We start from the raw sequence: 15608 nt of genomic DNA, 5'->3' as shown, positions 1-15608 counted from the left end.
CTGCACTTATCCCCACCCTGTGTTACTCGTCTTTAACACAAATCCACTACCGCTCTCCTCCATGACACCAAAAATAAGTAAAATAAAAAGAAGAAATGAGGCCTGGATGGATGAAATTACACACCCGTCCACCCACCCTCCACCACGCTGATCCTCACCCCCCTCCCCAAGGAGCTAAAGATGTCCAAAGATGAATAATTCCCCCCCCCCAGGTACAATTTAACTGTCACTTTGCGTCTCCACTTACGACAGCGCACAGCCCTGTTAATGTCCCCCCCCACCCCCCCTCCCCCCCGTGACTTCCAGACAATTAAGCCCTGTAATGAGAAGGGCTGCTGGAGGAAACCTGAAGGATCCCAGACAAGAAGCCCCGGAGCCGCCCGCCCTCTCCCAAAATATGAGTGATCAGGAGACAGGCCCCGTTATCAACCCCACTCCTCTCAAGAGTGTGTGCGTGTGCGTGTGCGTGTGCGTGTGTGTGTGTGTGCGTGGTGCCGACACCACTAGCATGGCGAGTTACGTGGTGAAAGATTTGAACTTGACTCATTTACAGGAGGTTTGAATGCAATTTTTGTTTTAATATCTCTTCTGGATAAATTGTCTCTAGGCCGACACAACTGATGGCGCCTCACTCTAAGGACAATCTTCTGCTTTCCTCTTCTCTCTCCATCCCTTCTTTCCTCACCTCTATCTCACCAGCCTTCTTCCTTCAGTCTGCTTTCCTCTTATTGTGTCTATCTCCACTGTGTCCTTGACGCCTCCTACCTCCCCATCTCCCACCTGCTATCTCACATCTCTTACCTCACATCTCCTACCTCCTATCTCACAGCTCCCTACCTCACATCTCCTTCCTCCTAACTGACCTCTCCTACCACCTAATTTACATCTCCTACCTCCTAATTTACATCACCTTCAAGCGGTCTCTTTGTTGGAATTAGCATCCTAGAGAAACGGCATCATTAGCATGCTGCCAGCTAGCGTAGCGGTTTAGCACTAACAATGCTGCCAGCTAGCGTAGCGGTTTAGCGCTAACAATGCTGCGCGGACGGGCATCACGGCTAACGGGGCTGCGTGTATGACGGGCTGTCAGGAGCTAATCTCCCGGAGAAGTGTTCATTAAGTCATTAGTGCTGACACAGCGATGAGACAAGTGCAGGCGAGAGTGACACAGGCTTTGTCCTCCTCTATCCCTCTCCTCCATTCCATCACCCCCCTCTCTCCCGTGTCCACACATCTGCTGACACACGGGCTGAGTGATGAGGGGGACAGAGACAGGGAGAGAGGGTAGAGAGAGACTATGATGGGATGAATGTGGTAAGAGTATAAATGATGACATGAATGTGGTCGGGGGAGAGTATATATGATGAGAACGTGTATAAGATGTGCATTTCGGCATTTCAAAAAGATCAGTGAAATGGCATCCACAGGTCTATTATTGCCATCATTCACAAGTCTATAGATATCCATCATCCACAGGTCTATAGATACCCATCATCCACAGGTCTATATATATATCTATAGATACCTATCATCCACAGGTCTATATATATATCTATAGATACCTATCATCCACAGGTCTATATATATATCTATAGATACCTATCATCCACAGGTCTATAGATTTCTCTATCAGGGTGCGAACAGTAGGCAGTTCTGTTGTATTTTGCCCCAATGCCATATTCTGCCGAGTTTGTTCAATCAAAGGGCATGATTTTGGTCATTTTGTGTGTTTGGGATCCAGTGTTGGATACCAGAATGCGATTTGAATGTCTCTCACAACTGGAGGAAGTACTTTCGGTTGAATGGTGGATGTCATCAATATCATAAAAGGGTGTTTTTTTGTTGTTAATTACCCAGGAGTGAATTAGCCTGCTAATCAAATGAATCTGCACTCTGCACTTGCCACTCTGCCAAGAACTGAACCAATGGTGGCTGGAAAACCTCCATATGTATTTGGGTACTGGGCAGGGAGGGTGAGTATGTACTGGACCTTTTGTTTGGTCTGCAAAGGTGTAAATACACACACTACCTCTAGCGCATGAAGATAAGCACGGTACGCTCTACGTGTACACTGTCTGCAAATGTGCACCTTGTGTGTGCATGTAATAGTATACTACATAGCTGCAGCAAATACAGCAATTAGTAACCCTGTACATAATTAACATGCTAATGAGTTGATCTACTTAAAAACTTCAGACAAATGGAGTCGAGCGACACACACACACACACACACAGAATTGAGTACATGTCAGCACACACACACACAGGCAGCTGAATCAGGGCTAAGGGAGGGCTGCACCAGTGACCTCAAAACCCATGTCTAATGACCTCTATTTGCATATCGTAATTTTAGCTGAAAAGCATCAATGAGCCGTTTCAGACCAAACAAACATTTACAAACATAAAGCACATGCACACACCCTTACCAGGGGATAATGGCAGTTTGGGGGGGGGGGGGGTTGTTTGTGTGCATGTGTGCATGTGGGAGTGTGGGGGGAGGGGGGAGGGGGGGGGGGGGGGTTGCAGCTGGCCAATACCCAAACAAACAAAGCCTGGCTACCACGCCACGCAATTTACAAATCTTCTCTCTGTCTGGACCGCTGACCCAGAACGAGACCCCGGCTATGATCATGTGGGGGTGGGGATGGAACCAGAGGCTCATTGAAATACACACACACACACACACACACACACACCGGGTATGTTTTGAAACAGAAAGCAGTCGGACTTTCAACGGTGAGCGGGAGACAGCAGAGCAAAAGGGACCACATGAGCAACCCAATGTGCCGGAGAATCCTTTTGCAGCCGTGGCGGTCTGAGCCGTGGCGGTCTGGAGCGGGGGCGTACCTGTGCAGGTAGGCGGTGATCAGAGGGGAGCAGAGGTTGGCGGTGGGCTTGGCCAGCCCCAGGGAGAAGATGGTGTCCTGCAGCTGGCGGACGGAGGCGGCGTCCCCCTTGGCGCCCAGGGTGTTGAGCGCATGGAAGAGCAGGCTGGCGTTGGCGTCGTTCACCACCACCTCCTTCTCCTTCATCTCCTTCAGGATGTCGACGGCCTCTGGGGGAGGAGTGAACACACGGTTCACGTTTGTGTTCATGTCATAACTGCCACGGGGACAAAGCATTTAATGCTGGCTTTGGTCACAATAACAGTGTTTGAGTGACGGTGATGAGTGATCACTTTGATTGATTTTGTGATTTTGAGATCTTTGAGCGGAAACTCTGAATACCAATCATCCCAGTTAAGGCAGATACTGTGAGTGGAAGTGCAAATGAACAATGAAATGCACATAGAAAGACCAGGAGGAGAGGGAAAGATTAAGAAGGAGAACGGGCGTCGATTGAGGGCCAGAAGAAAGAGAGGAGAGGTTGAAAGAACTGAGCAGAATAGAGGACTGAAACGTGGGGAATAGAGAATAAAAATCAATAGAGAAAAACAGTAAGGCAGAGAGAGGGAAAGCCGGGTGTGTGAATGTGATAAAGGACCCCTTTAGCTAATTCCATGTGGGGAAAACAAATCCATATTAAAACAGCATTTTGCGCTCAGCAGGAACTCTAACCCAAGCCCGTATAATGCCAACTCGGCACTAATTGCTACTTGCGGTTTTCTAAACGAGACTACAATTACCGGACCCCTACAATGGAGGTTGGCTTTCTGCTGTGGCCGTGTGGAAGGCACACGGGGGGGCTAAATTATAGGCCTGCGCTGTGGAAGGCCAGCCGCGCCAGAGAGCCGGCAGGCTGGGGGCTGGACTGCTGGTCAAGCCCTGCCCATAATGGAGGGCTTTTTACTATGCCCTAGCACCATCTGGCCAATCCCTTTCAGGCGCAATTATCAACAGAGTGTGTTCATATGCGTGTGCCTGTGTGTGTGTACATGGCTCCACACCCGTGCAGCTGTGATATATTGGAAGCAGGCTTATTAAGATGTGTTTACTGTCAGCTTAGACGGCAGCTAATGGCCTGACAGCGATACAGCCGCTCTCTTCCACGGATACTAATCAACGCTGCCTGACCGAGACGACTGCAGTCAGACACGAGGCGGTAATATGGGCCCGTGGAGAGAGAGAGAGAGGTTTAAAGAAGGGCCGTGTGGAAATGGAGATGGAATTTAAACTACTGGCCAGGTACGAGGTCATATCGCCGCCTTGACAGTGACGTGCGAAGACACACCTCAAAATGTAGAAGACCGTTGATGTAATGACGGTAGTGCGTTGTTCAGAGCCAGGAGTATACTAATGGGAAGAATAAATGTATCTGGTCAACCGCACGCACACGCACGCACGCACACGCACACACACACACACACACACACACACACACACACACACACACACACACACACGACAGCTGGTAAGTGCTTTGGCATCCCATTCTGTGTCTCTGTTTTCCCCCTCTTAATGCTGGTTGTTATGGCAATCAGTGAACAGAAACATAGGATGGGGAGCAGGGGGAAAAAAAAAGGTGAATTGTCGTCAAATCAAGTGAGGCTCAAGAAGGATACTAGAAAGTGAGAGTCATCTTTTTTTGTGTTTAACCTTGATTTAACATGCATTCTTGTTATTAATTATTATATAATAATTAATTTTGTTTATAAACGATCAGTGAAATTACATCAGTTTTAAAAACACATGCATTTGAAGTTGATGTTAGGAGGGGAATAAGCACATCTAAAGGCTTGACCTGAAGGCTGTGTGATTGAGCATCAATGCCTCTCTCCGTCTCCCTCTCTCTCTCCCTCCCTTCGTCTCATCCCTTCTTCCATCCATACCTGTCTGCATCGCTCTCCCGACACACCCACTAATCACTCAGACCAATGGCTTGGAGTTGATCTGCCCAAATGGAGCCTCAACCAGCTACCTCCCAGCAAGTCTCCCTATCTCCCTCCAGCTCTGCAGTCGTCTGTCCGTTTAGCCAGTATGCATAACCATCAGCTCAGCCAGCCATCATAGCCAGCAAAGCGAGCCAGATGCACACACACACACACAAGCACACACACGCACAAGCACACACGCACACGCGTGGCTAGGAGGCAGGCGAGCCAGGTAAACAAACATCACACAGCCCATTGGTTCATCTAATGTTCCACAGCTTGACTGCTAGCCATGTTTTTACCCCCCAAACACACAAATGTACAAAACGGAAACAAACGTACACACTCAATCTTAAAGCCGGGGTGCCCAACTTTGGAGATACCAGACAGAATAAGTTAGATAGAGAAAAAAAAACACCACCATGCTTCAAAGCCACTCCCCGCCCCCCCGACTGACTGGTGGAGGACGAATCTATCAGTAGGTCTGCCCAGCCTTGTGGAACTCTGTGTGATGCACAGCAAGTGCACGGGCAGAGGGAGTGCAGGTAGGCGGGTGGTTGGTGAGACAGACAGGTAGGCCATCCTATCGTTTCATTTGGGCCGAATCTAATGTTTGGCTGGGCTTGCTACGGGCCTGAGACAGCGTAGATACTGGATTTAGTTATTTTCTGTTCAGAGCATTTGATGTATTGTCAGGAAGTAAATATAATTTCAACAAATATAGATCTTAAAGTTATTGGTATAGCTCAGTGTAAGGGTTCGCGTTGGAATCTGCATTGGAACCAGCCTCGAGTTAAGCCTAGAAGCTCAGCTCTCCTCAGCTCATGCAGTCGTTGATCTTTTATTCAATGTTCAATGAGGTTGACATTTTGGGTTTGAAGTAGAAAATCTTTGAACATCAATATATTTTTTTAAATAAAGAAAAAAAAAAAGACACATGAAAATCCTGGTCAAAACCCAGATGGAGCAGCACGAACACCCACAGATCAAACCGAGTAAAGAACGCCAAGACACAGATACGGGGAAACCCAGAAAAAGTTTCTTGGAAACAAACGTTGAAGTCGGTATTGTGGAAGCGGGGGGGGGGGGGGGGGAGAGGGGCTGAGAACAAAGCTGCTGGAGAGGTGTACGGGCTACGGGAGGCGGGGGGGCGCGACACCCGGGTGGGGGCAGGATCACATTAGGGTTAGCCATGTGTGCAAATGTGGATGACAAGCGTGCCCTCCATATGAACACTCAGCTAATGGCAATATGTTAGTACCGCCCACGCACACACACACACACACACACACACACACACACACACACACACACACACACACACACACACACACACACACACACACACACACACACACACACACACACACACACAGTTCCTATCCAACCAAATGTCTTTTTGCTTGAATTCACATGCAAATGTGTATGCGTCCACGCGTGTGTATGAAATGCTCAAGCACTTTGGCGGACATGATCTGCCATTAGAATCAGGGCGGATTTCAGTAATTCCAGAAAAATACCCACAGTCCTGTAATTTTCCCGCTTGTTCTCATTTCTCCGTGACATGGACGGGTGTGAGGGAGGGAGCGAGGGGGGTGACTGGACGGAGGGAGGGCGGTGTGTGTGTGTGTGTGTGTGTGTGGATTGACGGGGGATACGCTGTGGCTGTCTGTGTGCTCATGGAGCTGTGCAGCAGCACTGATGGGTCATCAGTGCTGCTGCCGCCAGCGCAGCGCACTGATCTGAGGATGGCCGACGACGTACACACACACACACACACACACACACACACACACACACACACACACACACACACACACACACACACACACACACACACACACACACACACACACACACACACACACACACACACACACACACGAGGTTGACCCTGGGGGTCATAGGTCACACTCACCCTCCACTCTGCCACTCCTGGTGAGGGCCTTCATCAGGCCGATGTATTTACCGGCATCCAGCGCGACGGAGGAGTCCCTACGACTCCTGGGGAGAGGAACGAGAGACCGGTAGAGAGACAGGGACAGAGAGAGAGAGAGAGAGGTAGAGAGACACAGACCGGTAGAGAGACAGGGACAGATAGAGAGAGAGAGAGGAAGAGAGACACAGACAGATAGAGAGAGAGGAAGAGAGACACAGACAGATAGAGAGAGAGGAAGAGAGACAGAGACAGATAGAGAGAGAGGAAGAGAGACACAGACAGATAGAGAGAGAGGAAGAGAGACAGAGACAGATAGAGAGAAGTAGAGAGACAGAGACAGATAGAGACAGGAAGAGAGACACAGACAGATAGAGAGAGAGGTAGAGAGACACAGAGACAGATAGAGAGACAGGAAGAGAGACACAGGGACAGATAGAGAGAGAGGAAGAGAGACACAGGGACAGATAGAGAGACAGAGATAGATAGAGAGAGAGGTAGAGAGACACAGGGACAGATAGAGAGAGAGGAAGAGAGACACAGGGACAGATAGAGAGAGAGGAAGAGAGACATTGACAGATAGAGAGACAGGGAGAAGTAGAGAGACAGTCAATACAATTCTTTACCAAAAAGGCATGACTATACATGTAACTTGAACTGTGGATTGTGTTAAGCTGAACCATGGCATTGATGTCTCCTTTAATACTACTCATATTACACTTTAATTGCAAAGATTGCACACAACAGAGTGTGTTTTAGTGTTTGTGTGCACGTACCCCTGCATAGGAGTGTGTGTTAGGGAGCGTGTGTCTTAGGGAGCATGTGTGTTAATGAGCATGTGTGTGTGTTAATGAGCGCGCGTGTGTGTGTGTGTGTGTGTGTGTGTGTGTGTGTGTGTGTGTGTGTGTGTGTGTGTGTGTGTGTGTGTGTGTGTGTGTGTGTGTGTGTGTGTGTGTGTGTGTGTGTGTGTGTGTGTGTGTGTGTGTGTGTGCGCGCGCGTGTGTGTGTGTGTGTTAGTGAGCATGTGTGAGTGTGAATGTTGCGTGTACGCTCGTATGTACAAACACTCACAACTCTCTCTTTAGGCTGAGGGCCTCCTCCAGGTTGTCGTGGCGACAGCAGAGGTTGATGAGGACGGCGTAAGTGCCGGTGGTCATCTCGTCCTCGTACCGCTGCTTCATCTCAAGAGCCCGCTCCAGGTCCTGATTGGTCACGATGGCAACACACAAACAGAGTCAGGTGTTTGATTGGATTAGGTGCATGCAAATGGAGAGCTGATTGGGCAGTGGCCAGACATGCTGCAGTTGCAGCAAAGCACAGCAGGGGAGCGTCTGGCGTTGATGCGGTGTGGATAAGGTGCTCCGGAAGCATCCGCCTTCCTCCCAAACTAGTAAATGGTAAATGGACTGCATTTATACAGCGCTGTTCTAACCAGCTGCCACTCAAAGCGCTTTACCATATTTGCCCAACATTCACCGATTCATGCTCACGTTCACACACACACACACACACACACACCGACGGCGGTGTCAGCCATGCAAGGCGACAGCCAGCTCAGTCAGGAGCAGTCAGGGCGAGGCGTCTCGCTCAGGGACACCTCGACACTCAGCAAGTGCCAGGGATCGAACTAGCAACCTTCCCGTGCCGCCTAGTGTTCTAACAGACCGAGTCACTCTGTAGCTGTGTTCGAATTCGTTCCCTATCACGGATAAAGTGCACTGTATTAGGGCGCTCGCCATTTTGTAGTGGGGTTCGAATTCTCAGTGGTTAATTTCACTCACTATATAGTGGACAATAAAATACCTAAAATTTGAGTGAACATACAATGTTCCCTACATGTTACTCCCGTATACCACAATGCAATGCGGGCGCAGTGTCCGAATTCTCGTTTGTCCGTTCCCTGTATAGTTCACTATATCATAAACACTATATAGGGAATAGTGAGTGAATAGGGAACGATTTTGAACACCGCCTATGTGCCTTAAACACTTTCCAACAGGATAATAACTAGTGTAGAAAAGATGACACAGCTGTCAAAGAAAAATAAAACGTGTGAAACGGAGGAAGTGAAGAAGAACAAAGAGATAAAGACCTTGTTCCACTGTCCTACCTCTTTGCCACAAAGGGCCAGTATGATCTGCTTCACCACGACGCCCACTGGTTTGTTTTCAGCTTTAAGTTCGGCTAACTTCGCCTCCAGCACCTCTAGTTTGGCCCCAGTGGCCTGCTGGAGCAAGAGAGAGAGTCACACACACACACACACACACACACACACACACACACACACACACACACACACACACACACACACACACACACACACACACACACACACACACACACACACACACACACACCTAAATTACATATTTAAAGTAATAAAATGCAAGATTGAGCCCCTCCCCTTCAGTAGGCTTTCAGAACTCATAAAATGATAACACTGTGTTCAGTCCTCTAACTGGTTCTGCTCTTTGTGACGCCTTCTACCATAGGCTGGCTGGGGGGAGTGGGCGGGACTAAGGGAGGGTTGATACAAAGATTCTTATGAACAAAAAGAGACGCATGGGCTGGCCAGCATTTTGGATTTGTAAAATGTATAAGTTATAGGATTTGCTTTTATTGATAACATTATGAAAATCACAATTGAACAGCATTGACTACAGATATGTCCAGGTTGTTTTAAAATGTTATGCATTGAATCGCATGATAAACGGGAATTAAATTATCGATCAACACGTAATAAAAAAAGCATATAAGTAATATACATTTCTTGAATTTTTTTTAATGACTATATGTTCAGTTTTATTCACATCAAGTAGATAGAAATGCTTGAAGGACATGTTGCATACAGCTCTACTCACAGCGCTGGGGGTCACAGAGGACATCTCTTTGGGGTTCACCAGTTTGAGAACATCCTGAAATACAAAACATGAGACAAAAAACAATAAGCCTGAGAGGGCTACTACAATGAACACGCACTATTAAGTTCACTGTATGACTCTCTTTTACATATATACTCATATGTTCATCACTTGCCCGCTTTATTCTTACCTACTCGGACTCTTTTAAGATTTAAAATATATTTTTCTCTCTAGTTGGGTGAGATCAAATATTTTTTACAGAGAATGACAGGCACAGGCTAAAAAGGACTCTTCCATAAAGCCCTTTTTGAGGTGGATAATTCTCCATCACATTCAACAGGCGGGTTGGAGCACGTGAAGACACTGACCTTAATGAGCTCTGGGACCTGGTAGGAGTCCAGGAGGTTCCTCATGCCTCTGTAGATGTTGAAGGAGATGGTGATCTTCTGGAGGAATACAGGAGCAGATAGCACCAATAATTCAGGAGAATCATGTTTTGATGAGCAGAGTGGGCCCTGCCTGCACTATGTCTTCAAGAGGAGTCAACTGGCATTCATTAGTAATTAACGTAAGGCTGCAGCAAATGAATGGAAACTTCTGGATGAAAGAAAAGCATTTTTCCAAGCAGCTAGCACATTACACTGAAGTGTTATTTTAACTTTTGTTGTGACTGCGCTTAACAATGTTAAGGCACAAATGACTCCCTATTTCAGTATTTCAAAGTAAAGTTGCCATGACTATCTCGTTCAAATTTCATATTTAAAAAAATTGTGTTATTCAGAAAATGTGTGCTTGTGTAAAAAAGGAAAAATAAAGAATACTGACAGAAATGATACAATTACTCTGCTTTCAAAGGCCTAAAAAAGATAATCAATCATCATCCCTTTTGCATTGGAAGCAAAAAAGCTTGCAAATGGAGCCACAATATCAGTTAGAAGGAGCATGAGTAAATGTATATCACTCTGGTTGATGCCGATAACGAGAACAGATGCTTTTTGAATTAAACATACACACAGATGGGTGGGAAGCAGGCGGCCAGGTTAACACACACACACACACAAACAAATCCAATACATTCAGAGAGAATTTCCAAAACATTGTGATTCTCATGTGTATACACAAGTAGATCATCTTTTAACAGTATTTCACGCAGCCCACAGCACCTGTAACCTGTGCGGCCATTGGCCACAGGTTACAGGCAGCTTGTCTGCATATATCCATTGGAAATAAAGACGTAACCGTAATGTTCACAACAAAAGTACTAGTGTGTATTGTGTTTGTGTGGGTACCTGTTCGCTCAGCTTGTTGAAAAACTCCTGCATTTTGGTCTCATGTGCATGGACCTCTGCTTCAGTCATGCTGTCCAGCAGGTTGTACAATAGAAATGAAGCAGTGTCTAGACATGGAAGGACACACACACACACACACACACACACACACACACACAAATTGTCAAGGGAGTGCATTTCATTTGTCATTGTGCCAGTCACAGGGGCCATTTGTGCATTAATACATGTTTTTTTTCTGTAACCTCTGCAGTGTGTGTTAAAGTGATAGCATTCTGCTGACAGAGACTTCACTCCGCTGTGTGATAGAATGCATTGCAAGCCACAGTGACAGCACCCCCCAACACACACACACACACACACACAGTCTAACAGAATGTGACATGGATAACCGTCTCGATCGCTCCCACCAGCACACACACCAGTGCAGGAGTGGGGCAAGGGAGTGTGATGGGGAGGAGGCATGGAGGGGGGGGTGGCAGCGCACACTTTGCAAGACACACACACACACTGACACGGAGCGACACTTCCTCTCCACACACACACACACACACACACACACACACACACACACACAGTGTCATATCAGAGATTCTGTTCCGTTATGACACACTCTTACAACTCAGCGCTGTGTCAGCAGCCAGGGTCCATGTCTACTGACAGAGACTCAGATCGCACTCTCACACACACACACCCAATGCAACAGAGACCGCAGATGTGCACGGACGATAAAAGCACTCAAACACGAGCAGGACATTTGCCAGTCAGTTGAGTTAGTTCAGTAGCAAGGAACAAGCTAGGAGCACAGGCACACGACGCTCGCACTACTGAAGAGCACGACGCACATGTGAGGACAATCGTGTCTACGGTTGAGAAAGCGGATGAGCAGACTCAAACAGGACATGGTCAGGTCGAGTGTGATCTGGGATCTAGCGGTCCGACGGTGGTAGAACATCTGGGGGGGTGATATTTTACCAAACAGGAACCGGCATTTCTACAGTGGCCAGGCAATTGATTTGACTTCTTTCTAGATATTTTTTACTGTTCACTGTTAATAGCCAGTCACGTGCTCCCAGAGCCCCGCTTCCATCAACATGATGGGGTTTAACAAACATGAAGCGCCTGAAAAGAAAGAGTTCAGCTCGTCTGCCATCAGACTTTAGATAAGAAATCCAAAGTCTGATTTGATAGACTAGGCATTCACAATCACATTGTACTCACCCCAGTGCATTTTTACACACAACAGCAAAGCACACAGGCTCAACTCAACTCAAACCTCAGTCTATTCATCAATTAAATTAAAACATTTCAGTATAATATACACACAATATACATGCATTGTTATTCATGTCTGTGGTTTGAGGTGTACACATAATCCACTCTTGCATAAAGTCTGCTGGTCTTACCAGCGGGCTTGGAGTTGCCTCTAGTGAAGCGAGCGTCTCTGTAGAGGAGGTCGGTGATCTACAGGAAATAGAGAAAACAATCAGCTGCACAACAAATCTCCACCACAAGGCCATTTAATGAGGACTTCCATTGGTCCGATCAGTGCTCCTTAAAAACACATGACTGAGAACTGCTGAGGCTACTTTAAATACATACTTTTACAACCACATGAATTACACAACATAATTAATATGACTTGCATTCATTGGCCTGAAATGTGAAGCACAGAAATTAAATTATTCTAATATTATTATCATTGTTATCATTATTATTAATAATGATAATAATAATAAATTATTCTTAAATAATAAATGATAATAATAAGAAGTTATTATTCAAAAAAACAGCCATACAGTAATAGTACTGAGCACCACTGGGGTCAAATGGTAAAACAAAATCCAAACACATCAACGGACAACTAAATGTTGCACTTCATGGACGCAGTAGAGGAGCCCGTCCTGTGTGCTAGTCCGTACGTCTGGTACAGAGGTATCTTTCTACCATGGGACCCGGCAGGGCCAAAGAGATGGGAGACTTACCTTGACCATGCTCTCAATATCGCTGAACCTGCAGGGGGCAGTAGAGGACAAGGCAAAGATCAGCTGCTATAGAAGCCTGCATTATCCTCACCTGGCAGGCTGGTGATCATCTATTTATTTTGCACTGTTCTAGTGTTTTTCTTTACGGCACATTTCAAGTCCGTCTTTCAGGAGTTTCTAAACTCGCCCATCTCCTTGTTAAAATGTTGACCTTCTGGTGAATGGCACTTCTACCCAAGCTGATATAATCTGTATGAGGGTGCTAGTGAAAATAATCCCTTCCATTATCATTTTTTTCAAACGTTATCAACACATCAACTACAAATTTTTTCAAAGTTTTTCATTCGGGAATTAAAAGATTAAAAACAAGAGTTTGAAGGTCTGTGTGGTGGACTGACACATTCCTGAAAGAAATAAAAATTGTAAAACACAACACAGACAGCATGCAGCAGTCAGCACACTAAGTGATGACAAGTGAGACATTCCCAGTGTTGTCAGCTATTTGGACGTGTGCATGAGAGGGGGAGAGAAAGGGTGAGTAGAGGAAAGGAGAGGAAAGGAATTTAATGATAAAATTATCCCCTGACCTTGCCTTTGACAGGGGCAGGTCCCATAGCACGCACACACACACACACACACACACACACACACACACACACACACACACACACACACACACACACACACACACACACACACACACACACACACACACACACACACACACACACACACACACACACACACACCAGTTGGTTTATGAGAAAAAGACACACAGACCTACTAGCCATCTAGCGCATGCAAACCAAACATACACTACTTTAGATTTAACAAAAATACCATCACTGTCCGTATGGGACATTTCCTGCGTCTGAAAGCTAAATAATGGATACTCCTTTGCTATGATCTGACAGCTCTCAATTATTCCACCAACACAAATGTGTCATGTCTTAAAGCAGATTGAGAAAGGTTGTCTGGACATAGCAGATTCATTGTTGAGCTGATTTTATGGGCTTCAATGCATCGTTTCCCCTGAACATCTGACCCTCATCAGAATCTGGAATTAAATACAGACGCGATAATGGCACATAAAAATTGTGTTATGGGATATGAGATATTTATTGGTCATTTGTTCAGACAATAATGCATTGTTTTTTGGGGGATTTTTGTCTATAAAATACAAATAATGATGAGGGTTAGGGTTACCATCTTTACAAGTTACTAAAGCAAAATTTGCTTGGTTTCTTTTCAGGCAACAACAAAAGATCTGCAACCAAACAGATGGCTCTCTGGAGTGGTTTGTGTAAATCTGTAAAAGCTTGATTAACAAAGTTGTAAATGGAATGCATTTATATAGCACATTTCTCATCAGTGGCCGCTCACGCTTCACAATTATTGCCCAACATTCACCCGACACCGACGGCGGTATCAACCGTGCAAGGCAACAGCCAGCGCGTCGGGAGCAGTGAGGAAGAAGTGCTCAGGGACAGCTCGGCACTCATGAGGAGCTGGGAATCGAACGTGCAACCTTCCGGTAACCAGTCACCCCACTGTACCTACGGAGCTACTGCTCCCTATGATCTGATGAAGCAACGATAGTTCTGGACCATAAATCAAGATTTATATCTGTTGCGATTAAAAATGCCACGATGAGGCCATCCTTAGAAATATTTGTTTTGCAGTAACCAAAAAACTAAACAAAAAAAAAAGGGTCAGTAGGGTCGTATTTTTTTTCAAGATACAAAGTTAAATGTTGGTCATGGTGATTACATAGGTATGATTTAAACTAATGTGCATATCGTGACGTCACTGACTGTGCCTTCAGGCGCACCATTGCAAACCATTCTGATGCAGGTTATATAGAGATCTTGAAATCAAAAAACATGTTTATTGACTTTGATATAACTTTTTTTTTTTTTTTAATTAATGCAGCTGGAACCACAAACATTTAGAAACGGGTATGTGTTGAACATTAAATGAAGCCACTTGCTTTGTTGAACTACAAGCCACTAAAATGTGGATTTTCAGAGGGAAACAAATCAATTTTAATTACTTTAGAATTCACAAACAGTAATACCTATGACAAAACATGTTAATGTGTTACATTCGGGATGTTTACATCCATAAAACATGTTGTGGAATGTGTAGGAACCCTGTTAACAGGACATCCTTTGGACCGTTGCTCTGGCCAAACCATCTCATCTTTGGAAGGGGTGCCCTTTTCCATGCAGGCTTGTGCTTGCACTGGGGGCAGCTTGGCAACACAATTTTATTATTCTTCAGAAGGTATTTGTCCTTCTCGGCTCCACGTGCTGCACAATATGCACAATAAGGGCCAACGTGGGCCAGTGCCACTATGATTGACAACTTACCCACCCTATCAGAAGTGCCCGGCATTAACACGAAATTCAAGGAACGAAAAAATAGCCCATATTATAATGTCATACTAAATTGTGTGAGATCAATTTTGTTTCAATAAAGTATCATTATGTTAGAAATATTTACAGAAATGCTCTTTTTGTTCATTTTTAATATTCTGCACTTATTGACTGGGTAAGGCGCTATGTAGGCGGCCGCAGTGTGCGTCCGAAAGCTGTGTCCACAATCGCGATTCTACACAAAACAAACTGGCGTAATTCTTTAAAAACCAAGATTAGATTTCACCACTACAGAAAGGATCAAGGCACACAACAATGACTCAGTCTCGTAGCCTTCAACCGCATCCACAAC

General features: G+C 45.7%; 1 protein-coding gene across 2 annotated transcripts in view; it reads right to left on the bottom strand.

Annotated features, from left to right (window-relative positions):
* Nucleotides 1-2538: 2538 nt before the first annotated feature.
* Nucleotides 2539-15608, bottom strand: part of lrpprc (leucine-rich pentatricopeptide repeat containing) — a 34211-nt gene continuing 21141 nt past the window's right edge. Inside the window, exons 15-23 of one of the 2 annotated variants that reach the window (XM_084470338.1) lie at nt 12879-12906; nt 12300-12357; nt 10897-11003; nt 9976-10053; nt 9608-9661; nt 8857-8973; nt 7818-7948; nt 6729-6814; nt 2539-3055 (exon numbers count right to left, since the gene is read on the bottom strand). In XM_084470338.1, coding sequence (XP_084326464.1) covers nt 2574-3055; nt 6729-6814; nt 7818-7948; nt 8857-8973; nt 9608-9661; nt 9976-10053; nt 10897-11003; nt 12300-12357; nt 12879-12906 — 1141 coding nt within the window. In that variant the 3' untranslated portion in view covers nt 2539-2573. The remainder of the gene's footprint in view (nt 3056-6728; nt 6815-7817; nt 7949-8856; nt 8974-9607; nt 9662-9975; nt 10054-10896; nt 11004-12299; nt 12358-12878; nt 12907-15608) is intronic. The other variant, XM_084470339.1, reaches the window with a different exon arrangement.

Source organism: Micromesistius poutassou (assembly GCF_964030765.1).
Source record: "Micromesistius poutassou genome assembly, chromosome: 7".
In the NCBI taxonomy this organism is placed as follows: Eukaryota; Metazoa; Chordata; class Actinopteri; order Gadiformes; family Gadidae; genus Micromesistius; species Micromesistius poutassou.
The sequence above is the reverse complement of the archived record's forward strand: the minus strand, read 5'-3'. Positions and strand labels throughout refer to the sequence as shown.